This window comes from Phocoena phocoena, chromosome 5 (genome assembly GCF_963924675.1).
Source record: "Phocoena phocoena chromosome 5, mPhoPho1.1, whole genome shotgun sequence".
In the NCBI taxonomy this organism is placed as follows: Eukaryota; Metazoa; Chordata; class Mammalia; order Artiodactyla; family Phocoenidae; genus Phocoena; species Phocoena phocoena.
The window spans coordinates 40,380,591-40,399,470 of NC_089223.1; the positions used below are offsets into that span (position 1 = coordinate 40,380,591).

General features: G+C 36.8%; 1 protein-coding gene across 3 annotated transcripts in view; it reads left to right on the forward strand.

Annotated features, from left to right (window-relative positions):
- LIN54 (lin-54 DREAM MuvB core complex component) overlaps positions 1–18,880 on the forward strand; it is a 72,007-nt gene that overhangs the window by 10,094 nt on the left and 43,033 nt on the right. Inside the window, exons 2-4 of one of the 3 annotated variants that reach the window (XM_065877543.1) lie at positions 1,430–2,142; positions 6,493–6,616; positions 12,921–13,063. In XM_065877543.1, the coding sequence (XP_065733615.1) occupies positions 1,462–2,142; positions 6,493–6,616; positions 12,921–13,063 (948 nt within the window). In that variant the 5' untranslated portion in view covers positions 1,430–1,461. Of the gene's footprint in view, positions 1–1,429; positions 2,143–6,492; positions 6,617–12,920; positions 13,064–18,880 lie in introns of those variants that run through there. The other 2 variants (XM_065877546.1, XM_065877545.1) reach the window with 2 other exon arrangements.

Below are 18,880 nucleotides of genomic sequence, written 5' to 3' on the forward strand. Positions count from 1 at the left end.
GTTATGTCAGGATAGATTAAATTAAATTATGCCATCACTGGTAGATAGTAAGTGCTCAATAATGAAGATTAATTTTGGCAGTAATAGTATTTGTCAATGCTAATAATTATAATTTGCTGTTCATGTCTGTTACTCTTAATCTTGGATGGGTATTGCATGTTTATATTTTTAAAAAGGAAAAGAAAGAATTACTGATTAGGTTCCTATAGATCTTAGACGTTCTCTGGGCAGATAACTTATTTAGTCAGTCATAAATATGATGAACTCTTTAATATGTGAAGATAATGGTACTGACTCCTTTATTGGAAGTTCTGCATGACCTTTGGCTGAAAGCATTGGAGTTCTGATTTGTTCGTAATCTGCTTTATTATTATTACCATTTTTTTTTCTTTATGGGGCCTAGCTGTATACCTCTTAAATGGTTCCCTTTGTGACATTTTGAATGGCTGAGGAGGATCTGAGAATCTTCTTTCCAAATAAAGCTTTCTTTAGTATGAAGCAAATTGATCAAACTTGGGCCATATAAGCCATTTGACCTACAGTTGCTGAGATGGATTACTCTAGAAACTCCTTTAACATTAATTTGAGTCCTTAATGGATTTTTTTTTCTTCACATCTTTATTGGGGTATAATTGCTTTACAATGGTGTGTTAGTTTCTGCTTTATAACAAAGTGAATAAGTTATACATATGTTCCCATATCTCTTCCCTCTTGCATCTCCCTCCCTCCCACCCTCCCTATCCCACCCCTCCAGGCAGTCACAAAGCACGGAGCTGATATCCCTGTGCTATGTGGCTGCTTCCCACAAGCTATCTACCTTACGTTTGGTAGTGTATATATGTCCAGGCCTCTCTCTCGCTTTGTCACAGCTCACCCTTCTGCCTCCCCATCTTAATGGATTTTTATAAATGGTTTAGTAACCTCATTTTAGGACCTCGCTCACTGGAGATTTGAATATGTTTTCTAAGATCTGTTTATATTTAAATCTTTATTTCCTTGTGCAAATCAGCAGTTTTCAAGTTTGTCGGTAGGAAAAAGAAAAACAAAACCCATAACTGGGAAGAAATAAGATGATCAGACATGTCAAAGATTAAAAGGTTTTATTTATGAGCAGGAACTGGAAAGGAGTTTCCTGTAATTATGTGACTTAGTGTTGCCTGAATGCAGTATACTTTTGGGTTGAGACATGGCGAATGAGAATGTTTGCTTTTAGTTTTGTGTCTCATATGACTTATATTTCAGATTCTTGAAGGTTGAGGATTTATTAAAATGGTTTAACCCAAATATGCATCAGGAATGTCCTTCATTCAGTTATACATCAGTAAAAATTTTTGTTTTGTCATTTGCATTTTTCTTGAATAATTTTTTTTCTTCTCTTAAATCTGTTTTGAAACCTAGTAATTTATTCATTTTTCAAATTTTATTGCAGTGCCTGATCAGCTTTCTAGCAGGAGAACGATCATGGAGGTGGTGCCAGCTGAGGTGAATAGTTTGCTTCCAGAGGAGATAATGGACACTGGTATAACTTTAGTGGATGATGATAGTATTGAGGCTGTTATTGTTTCATCCCCAATTCCCATGGAGACAGAACTGGAAGAAATTGTCAACATAAATTCTACTGGTGACTCTACAGCCACGCCCATTTCCACGGAACCAATAACAGTGTACAGTAACCACACTAACCAAGTTGCAGTGAATACCACAATTACTAAAGCAGATTGTAATACCACGGTGAAACCAGCTTTTCCAAGTGGCCTTCAAAAACTTGGTGCTCAGACTCCTGTGACTATATCAGCCAATCAGATTATTTTAAACAAAGTATCACAGACATCTGATCTTAAACTTGGCAATCAGACCCTTAAACCAGATGGACAGAAGTTAATTTTAACAACTTTGGGCAAGTCTGGTTCACCAATTGTTTTAGCACTACCCCATAGCCAACCCCAGGCTCAGAAAGTTACAACTCAGGCCCAGTCAGGAGATGCTAAGTTACCACCGCAGCAAATTAAAGTAGTTACCATTGGAGGGAGGCCAGAGGTGAAACCTGTCATTGGTGTCTCAGCATTGACCCCAGGAAGTCAACTGATTAATACTACAACTCAGCCCTCTGTGTTACAGACCCAACAGTTAAAAACAGTACAGGTAAAAAAAAAAAAAAAAAAAAAAAAGGGCGCTTACTAGTTAAAATGCATGTTAAATATTAAATTGATTCATAGTTGCGTGTGTAGGGTGATTAAATGCATAGTTGTTACTGAATTCTTTTGAATGTTGCTTTTAGTAATTGTGTGGTTTTTTTTGTAAAGTTTGATATGTCTAATGCTTTTGAAAATTTCTGCCAGGGAACTTAGAACTTAATTTTGGTTAAATTCCAATTTAGTGTATTTATAGCTTTTTACTCATTTTAAAACAATTTTATTCTCAGTAGTAGTTTGAGTACAAGGATGTTCTGCTGGTATAAAGATGCCAGAGTTGATGTCAGGCTGTCAAAAAATCATTCAGACATGATATTTTCAGCTAACAGATGGCCAGAGTCTAGGAAAACTTGCTGCTCTGAGAAACCCTTCAAGCCAGCAGTAGTGCATACCAGCCAGTGTGTGCCTCTTCTTTGGAATTTACTGTCCATTGTATCGCTCATGTTTGCAATGTAGAAAGGCAGTGCCATGTGATGGAGGGTTTAGAATTGGACCAACTGGATTTCAGTCTCTTCTCTGCTGCCCTCCCAGCTGCGGAACTTTGGATAGGCTACTTATTTTCTCTGAGTTTTTGATTTTAGCTGTAAGATGGCTATTTGATCGTGATGAAACGCGTAAGAAAAGATAACTCTTTGGTATGGTTCTCAAAACATTGAGAATCCTTCAAAATGGTACCCATTGTTAGTATGAATAGAACCCTAAGATAGAAGGTTATAAGAGCATATGTTAAGTATTTTTTCATGCCCAGTAGGCCTTTTTAGGTCACCACTGCTCTTAGAAATACAATGATCCACTTAAGACCACAAATGCATTTCCTGTTTGAAAGAGTTGGCTTTTAGAAAGAAGGCATGAGTTAGAGAAATAAAGCAGGTGTATAAGGAAGGAGGAAGGTTTGGGGAACTGTCCACGCTCAGCTGATATTAGAAATATTGTTTTGGTTATTATGTTGGCAAAATAGTTAGAAACTTATTTTTCACAGGCTTTTTATTTAAGAACTTCATAAGGTTTCTCAAACTTTATAATTTGTCCATGTCCTTTCTGCCACTATTAAACATTTAGTGCTCTTTCTTGTTCATTATCATCTCTCACTTAATTCTGACTTCCTTTTACTTTTTTTGGTGAGGATCTCTTGAATGAGATATCCTATCACCATCAAGCACCTTGTCCTCAGCTTGTTTTTTAATCAGTTTTAAAACTTGTTTTTATTGGTTTACCAGAGTTTATCTGGCTTTGGGGATATGGATCATAACCATGTTCGCAAGATACTGTAAATGTAAATCAGAATGTCATTTTTTTTTTCATTTACAAGAGCAATGTATACATACTATTTGTAAGACCAGTTTACTTGTATCCACTAGTTTTCTACTATAATCCCCTAAGTACCAACAATAAAAACAAAGACTGGGGTCTAATTCTTATAACTTCTCTTCTTGTCCTTACTTTTATAAAATCTGATTCTATTTACTTAAAAAGACTGCTATTTAAAAACAAAAACAAGGGCTTACCTGGTGGCGCAGTGGTTGAGAGTCCACCTGCCGATCCAGGGGACACGGGTTCGTGCCCCGGTCCGGGAGGATCCCACATGCCGCGGAGCGGCAGGGCCCGTGAGCCATGGCCGCTGAGGCTGCATGTCCGGAGCCTGTGCTCCGCAAAGGGAGAGGCCACAACAGTGAGAGGCCCGCGTACCGCAAAATAAATAAATAAATAAAATAAAAACAGAAACAAAAGAAACCCCATTTAGAATATTGTTCAACTTGTCCAGTTATTTTTAGGCAACTCAAATCTTTTCAACTCAAGAGTAGCCAATAAAGCTCTGAAGCACTGAAGCGCAGAAAAAACAAACAAAAAGCTACACATCTATCTGTATCCGTTTTGGGCAACAGAATATTTGGTTTACTTTTACATGGTGTGTATGATCCCCTGATTTTTTTCCCAGACGGTTCTCAGCATTGTCTTAAGTTTAATCAGAGTATTGAAACTTATTAGGGTGTGGACAATAGGAAAGGGTGGAAGGAGACCCATCTCCAAAGGTGACAGTTGAGGCCAGAGGCAGTAACAAAGAGGTATAGTTACACTTAGTTACAGATACATAAACACTTTCCTGTGTTTCTTGTGCATAGTATATAAGAATAATAGATAATTAGCCGTATGGAACAACATAACTCCTTATTAGTTCCTGAATCTGTATAACACAGTGCCCAAAATTACCTGCATGTATTATTTGATCACATATTTGGCAGTCTTATTTGTAAATTTCCTTCTTTGATTCATTTTTGTCTTAATCTGCTAATTAGATACATTTGTTAAAAAATGATCCTTTGGGCTTCCCTGGTGGCGCAGTGGTTGAGGGTCCGCCTGCCGATGCAGGGGACACGGGTTCGTGCCCGGTCCGGGAAGATCCCACATGCCACAGAGCGGCTGGGTCCGTGAGTCATGGCCGCTAAGCCTGCGCGTCTGGAGCCTGTGCTCCGCAACGGGAGAGGCCACAACAGTGAGAGGCCCGCATACTGCAAAAAAAAAAAAAGAAGATCCTTTATGCTCTGTTTTATTTAATAAAGTAAATTTTTTCTAGGGTAGTTTAGAATTCATAATGCAAAAAGCCTGGTTCCTTGACAGAATTGGAAATCCTTATTTTCAGTAGTGCTACACTAAAGAAACAAAACCACAAGGACAAGTTGAGATTGTTCCTTTGAATAATTAATGTGCTCTTGGTCGTATTTACATTTTTTTTCCTGGTTGGTAAGTATTCATATAGTTTTATGATTGTGAAAATTAGTTAAAAATGGGGAAACACTTTAAGTTCCCAAACTCTATAGCTAAGATTATCTATTTCGAGACACAGATTTCCAAGAATATCAATACCTCTACCTCTTGAGATTCTTAATACTAAGTCAATAGACAACATATTCTAAGTTATTTTAGAGTTTTAGGCCTGTAAATACACTTGGGAAATATTTTCTGTGTGTGTCTCCCAAATTGCATCAGTTTTTAAAACTACAATTATGGATTTATTTGGGTATATCAGAGTTTTACAAGCTGGATATTTTTTAATATAGTAGGGAATCTCTTTGGTTCGTTTTTTTAAAAGGTGATTTGTGTTTCCTTTACATTTTGTTTTGTCAGTAATATGTTCTGAGTGTAAGAAAGTAATATATTCTAAGTGTAAGAAAATGTTATTAAGTTTAATTTATAGTTTGAGCACAAAGCTGGTATTTACTTAGTTCTGTAATCAGTTACAGCTTCTGGTATGTTTTGTCGTTTAAGTTGGTCATGTTTGTTCATTTTGAGTTATTATTTCCAATAATAGTACTTTCAGGGCCTCAATTTTCAATCTGCCAAAGATAAAATTAGTATTTAATGTCCTTCCTGCTCTGAAAGTCCATGATTTTTATCATAAACTGGTAAAAAAAGTCTATGATTTTTATTATTGCTAAAGGCTATGATTTTTTATCATTGCTAAATTTCTGCTTCTGACTTTTAGAAAAAGCTGTGCCTTGCATACATTGCAATTTCAGTATAAGGACATTGGTAACTCTACCTTCCTTGACTTGTGGAGAATTTTAGTTTAGGGCAACAGTGTACCGTGTATAATGTAAAAGCAGAGATGAATAAAACATAGACCCTCCCTTCAAACAATTTATAGTCTAGTAAAGTGTATTTTAGTAAATAATATTTCAGAGGCTTCACCTTTAGAATAGTCTGTGTTTTGCCAAACATGTCTCTTTGTATCCTAGGGTGTTAACTTGTGCAGTTCCTTATTTATCTGCCCCTGATATATAGATCTAAAGTTGAAGATATAATCATGAGCCTATCTTTTATGTGTATTTATATTTTGCGTCCAGGGGCCAATGAAATTATATTTATCATTTGCACTATGCTTTCTTAACGTACTCTACTCCATCTTTTTATTATTGAATAATTAGCTATTTGGAAAAGGATATTGCTGTGCCATATTTGTGTTTCATTATTATTATTAAATGGTTATTTTAAACATTACTATTGAACATTAAACATTATTTTTACAAATTAATTTGTTTTTCATTATATGCATATGTCCCAGAGACTAAAATAAGGATTTGCAATAAAATCCAAAGGTATTGTTGTATAATGGCCTAAGGATGTGATCATATTAGTATTTTGGTGAATGGCTGCATTTTAAATGTTTTTAACGTCAGTACTTAGATATGTTTTGTTAAATGAGCTGGTTTCACATGTACTTCTGTATATCAATCTTGTCTAATTTTGATTGAATAGGTGTTTTATAGAAACAATGGTCTTTATAGTTATTTATATATTTCAGATTGCGAAGAAACCTCGAACTCCAACCTCTGGTCCAGTAATCACGAAGCTGATCTTTGCAAAACCAATTAATAGTAAAGCAGTTACAGGACAGACAACTCAAGTATCACCACCAGTCATTGCAGGTTATATTTCTTTATAGTTTGTTTAGCTAAATATTTACCTTCCTTTTAGGTTTAAAAAAGGCTGTTCTACTACCTTGAAATGTTTTAGTGCTTATTACTGTAAATCAGACTGGTTAGTAAGAAATGTTACACCTATTAAATGTGTCCTTCAAGCAAAATGCCTTATCTCAAAATCAGTCCATTACTTTAGCCTCTTTGGTTTTTGGTATACCTTGAAAGTAGTGAAGTCTCAGACTCTGATAATACTAGCTAACATTTACATAGTGTTTGCTATGGCCTCCACACTATTCTTAGCTCTTTACATAGAGTGACATATATAATCCTCTGGCAATCCTATGCGGTAGGTACTAATAACATCCCCATTTTGCCAGTGTGGAAACAGAGGCACTCAGCTAGTAAATGGCCAAGTTGGAATTTGAATCCAGCTAATGCTAGAGCACATGTTAATAAGTCTGTTAGGTTTAAAGTAATATATGTGAGAGTATAGTATTTCATGGTTTCTGTTTGAATTTTTGGTTTCCGTATTTTAATATTCTCTGTATACAGTTCTCTATGAAACAGAAAATTATCACAATGATAATAATTACTTAAGTGAGAACAGAATTTTAGTTATATTACTTTTACCAGCAAATTCCTCAGCGTGGCCCAATTATTTTATTATATACTTTTAAGATATGTCATCACTAATAACACCTCAGAAATCTTGACTTTGAGTATTTCACTCCTTATTATTCTAGTTGATCTGCCTTTGTACTTCCAATCTAGTAATTCTTTCACTTTGAAATCTCTGATCCATTAACTCTTCCACTTTCTCATTAATAATCCCTTTCCAGTCCTCAGATTCTTCCTTACTCAGCATGGAGTTCATGACCCATCACTATTGCTCCCTGAAAACACCATTGATTCTCTTTTCACTCTCTCTTTCTTTAATGGCTTGGTTAAGTCCACCTCTCTTATTTCTTCTTGCCTGGCAAGCACCTCAGTACTTCTGGAGAAAATCACACAGCTGTGGTGACTGGTCTTTAATTCAGAGCTATACTAACATTACTCCTTTCACCATTTAGGAGCTCATTTTAAATTTCCATTGTTCTAATAGCTTATGGAAGCACCTCTGGGTGGTAGACTTTGACTAGAGACTTTCAAATGCTAATTACCCATTTCTAGAATGTGTATTCTTGATGAAGGTACTTCACATGTTAATTAACCATCCCTGGGATATGTATTAAAACCATCTCCTACCGTCGTTGATAAATTTACAGACAGTATAGCAGTAGGCAACTCTGAAATCAGTGGCAGTGAAATGATCATTTTCCTAGGCTTTGAATTATAATATATAGGGAGGCTTCTCTGCTTAGCAAGTGAGGGAAAGAATGGGGAGATTGTAGTTTGAGGGCAGTGTTGGGTGAGTGAATGTTCTCTTTTTCTTTTGGCCTTCAGTAGAGATTTGGGATGGTATAGGATGCTCGTATCTAGAGGGCTGTCATGGGAGATAGGTGTGGCCCCAGAGGAAAAACTGGAAAGGGTTTGGATTTCGAGCTGCTTCAGGAAGTGGGCTTTAGTTGGCTGAAAGTGAGGAAGGCTTGGATATGTTGATGATAAAGGGACCACCAGACCCTTAGGAGGTGGGTGAGTAGAGGTGGTTTACGAGGAGGGGTGTCTCAGTGCCATGTTCTCTACTGCTTTTGAGTTTGAGAGAATTCCTTAAAACTTTTAATTATGTAGGGGCGAAGGGGAGCTGTATGCTAAAGAATTGTGGTTTTGCAGAAGTGTCTGAGTGAATATTTGGTAATGTCAAGATTTCACCTCTCTTACATTTGACTGTAATGGATGTCATTGCTGGGTCTTTGGGTGATTTACAGTGTGTTGCACACTAATCATAGCTTCACCTTTTAATTACAGACAGACTTATTAGCCCTCCCAAAATACATAGAGATAGACTTCTATTAAATTTCACTAGAATTGTTGGCATTAAGTTCAGTTTGGAGGGATAATTTCTACTGTTAACTAATAGTTTGTAGCTTTTTAAATTCATGTAAGCCAAATTTTAAACCACCAAAGTAGCTCTCCTGCTGAATTGTCTTATCACAAGGAGGTTCCATTATCTTTATATTATAGCTAAGGATCTTTCAAATTACATTTAGACTGCTTTTTAATGACCTTTGGGCTTTTCATGGAAGATGGATATCTTTTTCTGTCTTTTGATCAAGATGAACTTAGTGTTTGTATAAAATCAATTTTTCTAAAATGCAAATATGATTTTGTCACACCCTTGCTTAAATTTTCTTGGCCATATCCATTTCTTGACCTTAATCCTTCAGGAATAAGTTCAGATGCCAGAGCTTTCTTAGCATTAAAGTCATTTATTATATAACATATACCTTTTTCATTTTCACCTTGTATTAGCTCCAGACCTACTGATGTAACTTATTTCAAGAGATCACCAAATGGCCCATGTTCTCTCAGAACTTAGGCCCTTGGCACTGTTGCTTTTACCTGAAATGACTTTTTTTGCTTTCCTTATGGCTGACTCATCCATTTTATCTTTGGATTATCTCCACCTGTCTTGGAAGTTTTTGATCCTAGGTTTAGTTAGTTTCTCTTTTCTCTCACCATCTCCTATATATTTCCATAAAACTTGGTTATACCTACCAAATACTTAAATCAGACTTCTGTTAAATTTCACACTGGCTTTTAATGTTTCCATTAGTCATGGTATATAGTAATACTTGGTTTCCTTGTCTGTCTCCCCTATTGTCTGTCTGTCTCCCCTATTACACTTAAATTTTTTCTTAATAGTAATTTTGGATTTTGTTTGCCATCTAGTTTTTAAAGATTATTTTTTTAAAAATTATGATAAATACACATAACATAAAGTTGACCATTTTAACCACTGGTGGCATTAAGTACATTCATGTTGTTGTGCAACCATCACCACTGTCTGTCTCTAGGACTTTTTTCGCATTGCAAAGCTAAATCTTTGTACGCATTAAACAATAACTTCCCAATTCCTTCCTTCCCCCAGCCGCTAGCAGAGACTGTCTCTATCAATTTGACTTTTCCATGTATCTTGTATAAGTGGAATCGTACAGTATTTGTCCTTTTATGACTGGCTTTTTATGACTCTCCAATAGCTAGCACAGTTTCTAGCACATAGATGTAGTTCGGTGAATGTGTATTGTTGAGTGAATATGTGTATCAAGGAGGCAGTGTGGTGTATGGGAGGAGCTATTAGGAGACTTGGGTTTTAGTTATGGGTCTTCTATTTATTTTCTCTGTGATCTTGGGTAAATATATTTTCTGTTCATCTTACTCCTTTCTGTAAAATGTTGATAACAATCACTTCACATGACTTTTGAGATGGTTAAATGAGGTACAGAGGTCCTCATTATCAGGTCCTCATTATCAGAGCTCCCAAGGTACAAGGTTGCTGCTATAGCAGAGCAAACTCCATCAATGTGAAAATATTCACTAATGAATTAATCTCTTATAGAATTAGTCCTGGCTCAGATAAGCTAGCTCTCTGCCCCCAGCCTGTCCCATCTGTAGCTTTTTGGTTATGTCTCTTTTGATTCTTGGAGAATACCTGACAGTGGAGTGTAAAATGCTTTGCAAATTGATTTCAAGGTGAAATTGTATAACTTGTATACTTTCTTGAATCTGTCTGCAGAGTCAAGGATAAACAGGGATTTGGAGATTAATCAGGAGAAATGCTATCTGGTTGAAAAACAAGTGGCCCTTCAAAGAAGAATAATTTGAATTTTAAAGGATATAGAGGGTTCTTGGGAAAACTGATGAAATCCTAAAATATTTTGGCAGAAATAATCTTCTGTATCATCCTGTTGCACCCATCAAACAGAGTCTGTCATTGTAATGTCATTACTAATTTTCAGAAGAATCCTCTCCCCCTCAAACAGTTCATTCTAAGAGATAGTATAGTTGTAATTATAAACTGAATTTTTGTTAAATATAAGCAAAAAAAGTTTTAGTTTTAGGGGTTTTTGTTGTTGTTATTTACAGTGAAATTTTTGTCCTTGTTTTAAATGTAATTCACTTTAACTGGCCTTTTTCTGGTATCAGTTATCCTCACTCAGGAATAGAGGATTTTTATATGTATGTTTTCTGAAATGTATGTAATGCTTAACAAATAAGAAATTATAGTAATAACTGTAAATGATGAGCATTTTATGAAAATGTGTCTTTATTGGTAGTTTCTTTTCTTAAAATAATGGTTGTTGGGACTTTAGGCTTATCCCAGAGGTATTAGTTTTGGAAACCAGAACAGACAAACATGCTACTTCAGGCAGGCTCCACATTTGAGGGTGCCCTTCTAAAAATATTTGATATAGATTCGTTTAGTTTATATAGAACTGACTTATTTAGTTATGATGTAATTCAGCCTAAAAAAACCCTAGCAAAACTCTCAACTGAAATTCATTAAGGAATATGTCAATAATATAAAATGTAATCGTGTACTAAAAGAAATTGAAAAGATATATTTAAAATATTTTAAAAATTCATGTGTCAGACAAAACTTGATTCATCTTTAAAAAAAAAAAAGTATACTGTCACATTGTTATTAGAAAAAAAAACAGCCCTGAAACTCTTACATGCTAGTTCTCTATTTTTGTTTGAAGGGTAAGACCCTTCTTTTTTTTCTCTTTTTCCCTTTTTCTCTTCCTCTCTCCCTCTCTCTTTCATCTCTGACTGTATCTGTAAGTTAAATCATAGCATCTAAAGGGATTTTAGAGATAATTTAGTTATCTACCCTCTCTATTTCTTGAGTGCTTGGAGTTCCTCTTCAGCCAGTGGATTTGATTATCCAGCATCTGTTTTGAACACCTTCAGTGAGTAGAAACTCACTCATAGAAACAGTCGTTTCAATTGGAAATTTTTGTTAGAAGTTCTTTCTTACTGCTTAACTGAAAATTTTCTGTTTATATTAGTGTGTGCATCTGATGGATACAGAGTGGTTCTAATCCTTCAACTTGACAGCGTGGATCAATCAGGACAGTCTTGGTTCTCTGCCATAATAAACAGTCTTTAAATCTCAGAAATTTAAGAAAACACAAATTTTATTTTATATTCATACTTCATGGTTACCTACATGTCTACTGTGGGTTAGAAAGGGGGCTATTCTCATCATGGTCACTCAAGGACCCCGGCTGATGGAGGAGCCACCATCCAGACGCAGTGAGGAAAAGAGAGCTTTGGAAGGTCTTGCATAGGCAGTAAATGTTCTGACCCAGAAATGACACACATCACTTCTACTCATAATTTGTTGGTCAGAATTAGTCATATGGCCCTAATCTAACCACAGGGAGCCGCAGGGACGGGTAGGAAGGGCAGTCCTGCCGTGTGCCCAGAATGGAAGGGGAGGAGTTCGGCGCCAGAATGCTGAATGGCAGCATCACACAGTCTTTCAGGAATTTGGAGCTGTGTCATGTCTTTGTATTCCTCTCTCACCTAGGACAAAAATTCCTAATATTTCTACTCCTTGTGATATGGTTTCCAATTCTGTAAGCCATCCAGACACACTATAGTTTTTCTGTTTTGTTCCTGAAGGATATTTCCAGAAGGGAACACAGCATTCTTGTTGGAATCTGGCCAGGACAGCTAGAAGAATTTTTTTTTCCCCTTTTTGGCAGACTAAAATGAGACAGTATTAAACCAGTGTTCAAGTTAGTTCAGTGACTATCTGTTTTATAGATGTGGACTTAAATTGTATACTGAATGGTTTCAGTTCAAAGAGAAGAAGCTGAGGTATAGTAGAGAACAGAGACTGAAGTTTTAAGACTTGGATTCAAGTCCTAACTTTGAGGAGCTGTGTTACACAGGACTTGTTCCTTAGTTGTCCTGAGCCTATTTTCTTATAGATATAACCTAACAGTATAGATGAGGGAATTCCCTGGCAGTCCAATGGTTAGGACTCCGCACTCTCACTGCCGAGGGGCTCGGGTTCAGTCCCTGGTTGGGAAACTAATATCCCACAAGCCGAGCGGTGTGGCCAAGAAAACAGACAAAACACAAAGCAGTATTGATGAGAATGTGAGCAGAAGTGTTTTTGTGGACTTTCATAAGGTGGTATTAAGATACTAAGTGTTACTAAGAAGCATTGTTTTGTTTCCTTCTGCCTAGGTTCACCATAGTTCATTAGACCTACTTAAGTGTTTCAGTTCATAAGTGGCTGCATATGAAATATTGAACATATATATACTACAGTCCTTGTGGGTATAAATCATCATCAAATACATTTTTATACGATTATTGAAAAGAGTCAAACTGATGTGCTGCCTCTCATTTGCAGGTAGGGTTCTTTCACAGTCTACTCCCGGGACTCCATCAAAGACCATAACAATATCTGAAAGTGGTGTTATTGGATCAACTTTAAATTCTACAACACAGACACCAAATAAAATAGCCATCTCACCTTTGAAATCGCCAAATAAGGTAAAAAAAACAATTAGCCACAAAGGCCAAGTATTGTGGTTAATGACTTTATTTTCTTACTAGTCACTTCAGATACTTCAGTTTTAATATATTCCCAAAGAGTTAATAGGTATTTGGTGAATATCGGATTAATTTAGTAATCAAGGATGTACGACAGATTAAAAACTTACCCTGAACGCATAGTTACACAGTTATCATTTTGCATGCTAAGATTATTTTAATGGCCCTTGTGAATGTGGGTACAACATAAATCTTCTGAACGAGGTGCATTATGTAGGTGTTTGGTTCCTCTTCAGTTAATACTTGTGCAAAATTATTGTCTTTGGGTCAGTCACATATATAGTGACTCTATAAATGTAAAATGTTAAATGTAACTTTTTTAAAAATAAAATATTTGGTGCCTTCTGCTTAAGCTGTCCTTGATTTTATGGAGAGCTGAGCTTTTGCTGAGTAACAGAGTAGCCAGAGTACTAGAAATTGCCATCGAATGCTGGTGATCATATTAATTCGGGTTTTTTAGGCTTAACACAGCTCATTCAGAGCATCTGAAAGCTTGTCTTAATTTATTTTCTTTTTAAGGGGGCAAAGTACCTATCATTTTAGGTCAAGTTAAGTAGTCTTAGCTCACTTTCCTAAAACATACAGATGTCATTATACCAGCATAACATTTTGGAGCAAGTATGCTTTAAAGGACATATTTAGGTGGAAAGCCAAGCATCATTATTCTGTAAGGTGCCACCCTTGCGATTCTGGAAACACACTGCCCTTTGTACCTGCCTTATTCCTTAATTCGCTACTATTCATGAGTAGAACAAACATTAAACGTTTGCCTTACATTTTTTAAAAGTCTAACTGTTGGTTTCTGTTTTAATGAGACTTGACTATAGTATATAAATACGATGTCTGTTACAGTTTGTTAAAATGGGATTCTCCCTGCATGATAATACAGATAATCATCTACTTAAATGGAATGAATTCAACAGACATTTGAGTGCTCACTATGTGCTCTGCATAGTGGTAGGCACTGGGGATAAAAGCATGAATAAGATAAATTTTAAATTTCAGGTAGTTCAGTAGGGAAGTTAGAGTTAAACATTAAGAATTGCCCTACAGAATCATAGCAGTCACAGGTGGATTGAAGAGCCCTGTTGTGTCTGTCAGAGAAGGTTTATACAAAGGGTGCTATTCCTGAAAGGTCTTAACCTTAAAGGTGGTTCAGGCCTTAGCTATGGGTGAGCATAGGAGGTTTCCAAATTGAGATAATACTTTACACAAAAGTGTAAAAGCGTGGCCCCGTGTGAAAGGGTAGTGTAGGGAGCTACCTTGCTTTGGTAGTGTGAGAGCCAAGGGTGCTAAAGTTAGATGGAAGGTTTCGTTACCCTCAGGGGAGTTTGGATTTTATTGTTCTTAAAGACTTTCTGTGACTTCCCATTGCTTCTAGGACAGTGGTTCTCAACCTTGTCTGCACATTGGAATCACCTGGGGAGCTCTAATAAATACCAATGCCTGGTTCTTATCCCTGAAGACTGTTTTAATTGGCCTGGAGTTTGGCTTGGTATCAGGATTTTTTAAGGCTAAGTGATTCTAATGAGTAGCCTAGATTAAAGACAACTGCTCTAGGATAATATGAGATTTGCATTTCAAAAAAGATGACTGTAGCATAATGAAAGATAGTTTGGAGGAAGGTAAGCCTGGATTCTAGAAGAGACCAGTTAGGTTAGTTATTCTCAACCTTGGCTACACTTCGGAAGCACGTGGAGACCTTTCGAAAAAGACTCATGGCTGACCGCCACCTGATCTGACTTAAATCAGTCTCTAGGCTGGGGCCTAAGTATTAGATTTAATATGTAAAAATGTTAAAGTATAAGCCAGGGTAGAGAATCACTAAATTAGATTTTTTTAGTACTTCACATTTGAGCTAGACTAGTAGCTAAGGGGCTAGGAAGAAGAGATGTGTTGAAAGAGGTGTAAGACATAATGACTGGATGTCAGGGTATAGGGAGGGGAGAACCTAAGGGATGACTCCTAGACTCCTAACCTGAAGAACACAGTAGTGGTGGCACTGTGGGCTGGTATGTGGGCTATATCTGATGGCATACAAATAAGAACTAGCTTTATTTTTCTCTTATCCTTGACTTTACCTTCTCTGGCTCTTGACAAGACGTCGTTTTTACTATAAGAACAAGCCTTATTTTGATGATTAAGTTCAAAGGTATGAAAAGTCTACTCCAAACCTTACATCTAGTTGAATGGATGTAACTCAGACCTAATCATGACTCAGGGACCATGCAGTAGAGGAGTATTATCTGTTTCTTCACTCTTCTACTTCTTCCCTCTTTCTGCTTTTGGCTTCTGATTGGAAGGAAAATTAGAAGAGAAAGGACAAAGTTTTATGTGACTGGGACTGTTGTAATCCAACTGCCAATGTTCTCTGTGTGACAGGTGTCCAAGTGTGGCCTTTTACAGTTGTGCATTTAGGATGGTTTTTGGAGGCCCCCGTGGTATGCCCACATTGCCCAGGTCCCTTTTATGGTGCACACTCCAGCTACCGTTGGCAGGCCTCTAACTATCTCTTCCCTCCTGTAGTCTACCTACAGCCTGTTACTGCTGAGTCTCCTTCCTCAAGAAGGCACATGTCTTTGGCCTACCGAGATGCTTTAGCCCTTCTGCAGCATCTGTTGTATTTAGCTAATGGGAAGCCTATGGAACCCAGTGGTAGAAATGTAGCTCATCTAACTGCTGTCCTCTGAGTCCTTGCTCTGCCGTTTTGAAGCTCCATCCAACTTCTTGCTTTCAGAATTCTCCAGGCTGGGATCAGTTTCTGTGTTCACATATGGCCTAAACTCCTGGGGATATGTCAGGTTCTTTTGGGCTTTTAAGAGTTTCTTTATCTCAGTATGTTGCCAGCCACAGATTCAGATGTCAATTCCCTTCTTGTAGTTATCACCCAGTCTGTCCCAGAGGTTTTCTTGGAGAACCCCTGCTTTTGTTCTCACTAAGGTTGTAAAGCCCTAGCATTCTCTATGTTTATGAATTCACTTCTGTTTCTAATCTTGTTTTGTTTCATTTTCAATAGGCGGGAGGTGGGTGATAGAGATGCTGTCTTTTAGCAACTCTGGCATGGATGTTTTGTTCTTTTTAGAGTGTAGGGGAGTTTATCATTTGTAGTTCTCAGCTTTGGGGGTTTCACTAGAGCCAAATTTTAAGATCGGAGAAAACATCCCATTATCCTTTTATACTAGAGAGGAAATACAGTAGGAATGGGTGGTTTAGGCAAAGAGATATTGTTTAGTTCTTGGAGATGTTTGTCATGGAAGTACCCACTGCTTGTCTAGAGGAGGATGTCTGTTAGGAAGCTGAATATAGGCAGTGGCTAAAACTATGTGTACAGATGAACCTAACCAGGGAGCATGAGGTTTTGTGCAGAGTGAAAAGAAAAGCAGGACTGAACCACAGAATATTAAGAGTTAGTAGAAGAAAAGAGCCAATGGAAGAGAAGGAATGATAAGAGAGGAAGTATGAGAAACTTAACAAAATGAGAAGGGAGGATGGTTTCAAGAATGATGCCGGTCAACAATTTCAAATGTCATAGAAATGTCAATTAAGAAAAAGACTAAAAAGTAAGGATTTGCTGGAGATGTCCTTGCTCCCATTAATCAAAAGTGGTCAAAAGGAAACCTCAAGCACCCATTCTTCCTTCCCTGCCAGCACTCACAGTCTGACCACCATCTGCCTTGAATCTGCTGGGACTTCTCTCATTATTTGTTCCTGTTGATACAGGGTGCCATCAAAAGGCCCAGACTCCTAGATTACCTTTCATTTCCCACATCTAATCTCCTTGAAGTTGTCAGTATCTTCTGTCCCGTTACCCACCACCCATCCCCAACTCGTAAAATCCTTCCACTGTGCCCTATTTGGAGTTCATAAGCAAAATAATCCCCCAGTCCTCAACCTCTTTGCTGAATATTCCTTTTATTTTCTTACTCTAATGGATACCTGACTCTTCCCAATGGTACTGCTTCCCCTGCAGACCTCTTAAGTGATGACTCCTTCAGCCTGTTATACCATCGAGCCTGGAAGGGGGCCTAGGGAATAAGTGTCTTCCTGGCTTGTTCTCATTACAATTTGCAGACTATGCTCACTCTCTTCTCCATCTTTGAAACTAATGTTAACCAGGTTCCTTGTGGAAAGTCGGGCATGTCGAATGTCTTCTCAATTTACTTGATATTGTAGTTGTCTTTTGGGGCAGATTTCCTCCATTATATTTATTTTCTAAAGTAATCCTCAGTTTTCTTAAGTATTTATTAGACATGCAAATAAGCATTAAGCTAATGAAAGCATGATTCGGCAAGGTTTGCTTTCTTTTTACTTTAGATTTTAGCAATACTGTTATCTTCTAGTTTTGGACATTTAATGTGTCTTTTGTCCTGTAATCTTATTGTTGCGTTTTAGTATTTTTTTCATGGCATATTTTAGTTTATTTCAGAAGTACAATGGTTTGACATTAAAAAAAAATCTATCCATTTAATTTACAACATTAATAAAAAATAATTACATGACAATCTCAATACATGCAGAAAAATTCTGAAAATAGCCAGCCTTCATTCTGGTTAAAACTACTTGAAACAGTAAAAATAAATACTTTTGTAACTTGAAAATGAGGATGAATACATCAAACTTCATGTAATGGTGAATGTTGAACAAAGATACCCACTTTCAACACTTGTTCAGTTCCACTGCAGCTCTGAGTTTTCTTGCAGTAAGGCAAGAAAAAGAAATAAATGGCGTAGAGCTTCAAAATAAAGTAAAAATTTGTCACAATTTACATATTACATTATAATATATGTGTAAAATATAAGAATCTGCTATTGAACTAATAGAATTAATGTATAAATTTAATTGATGGTTATACATGTGGTCAGTATAAAAAAGATGATTAGATATGTGGTCAGTATAAAAAAATCAATATTTATAGACTTTTACACTTAATAAAGTTTTGTTATGATTGATTTTAAATCTTCCATCTTTTTTTTTTACATCTTTATTGGAGTATAATTGCTTTACAATGGTGTGTTAGTTTCTGCTTTATAACAAAGTGAATCAGTTATACATATACATACGTTCCCATATGTCCTCCCTCTTGCGTCTCCCTCCCTTGGGAGATATACAGTATATATATATATATATATATATATATATCAGTTATACATATACATATGTTCCCATATCTCCCTCCCTCTTGCATCGCCCTCCCTATCCGACACATCCAGGTGGTCACAAAGCACCGAGCTGATCTCCCTGTGCTATGCGGCTGCTTCCCACTAGCTATCTGTTTTACGTTTGGTAGTGTAAATATGTCCATGCCACTCTCTCACTTTGTCACAGTTTACCCTTCCCCCGCCCCATATCCTCAAGTCCATTCTCTAGTAGGTCTGTGTCTTTATTCCCATCTTACCCCTAGGTTCTTCATGACATTTTTTTTTCTTATATTCCATATATATGTGTTAGCATATGGTATTTGTCTTTCTCTTTCTGACTTACTTCACTCTGTATGACAGACTCGAGGTCCATCCACCTCACTACAAATAACTCAATTTCGTTTCTTTTTCTGGCTGAGTAATATTCCATTGTATATATGTGCCACATCTTCTTTATCCATTCATCCGATGATGGACACTTAGGTTGTTTCCATCTCCTGGCTATTGTAAATAGAGCTGGAATGAACATTTTGGTACATGACTCTTGTTGAATTATGGTTTTCTCACGATATATGCCCAGTAGTGGAATTGCTGGGTCATATGGTAGTTCTATTTGTAG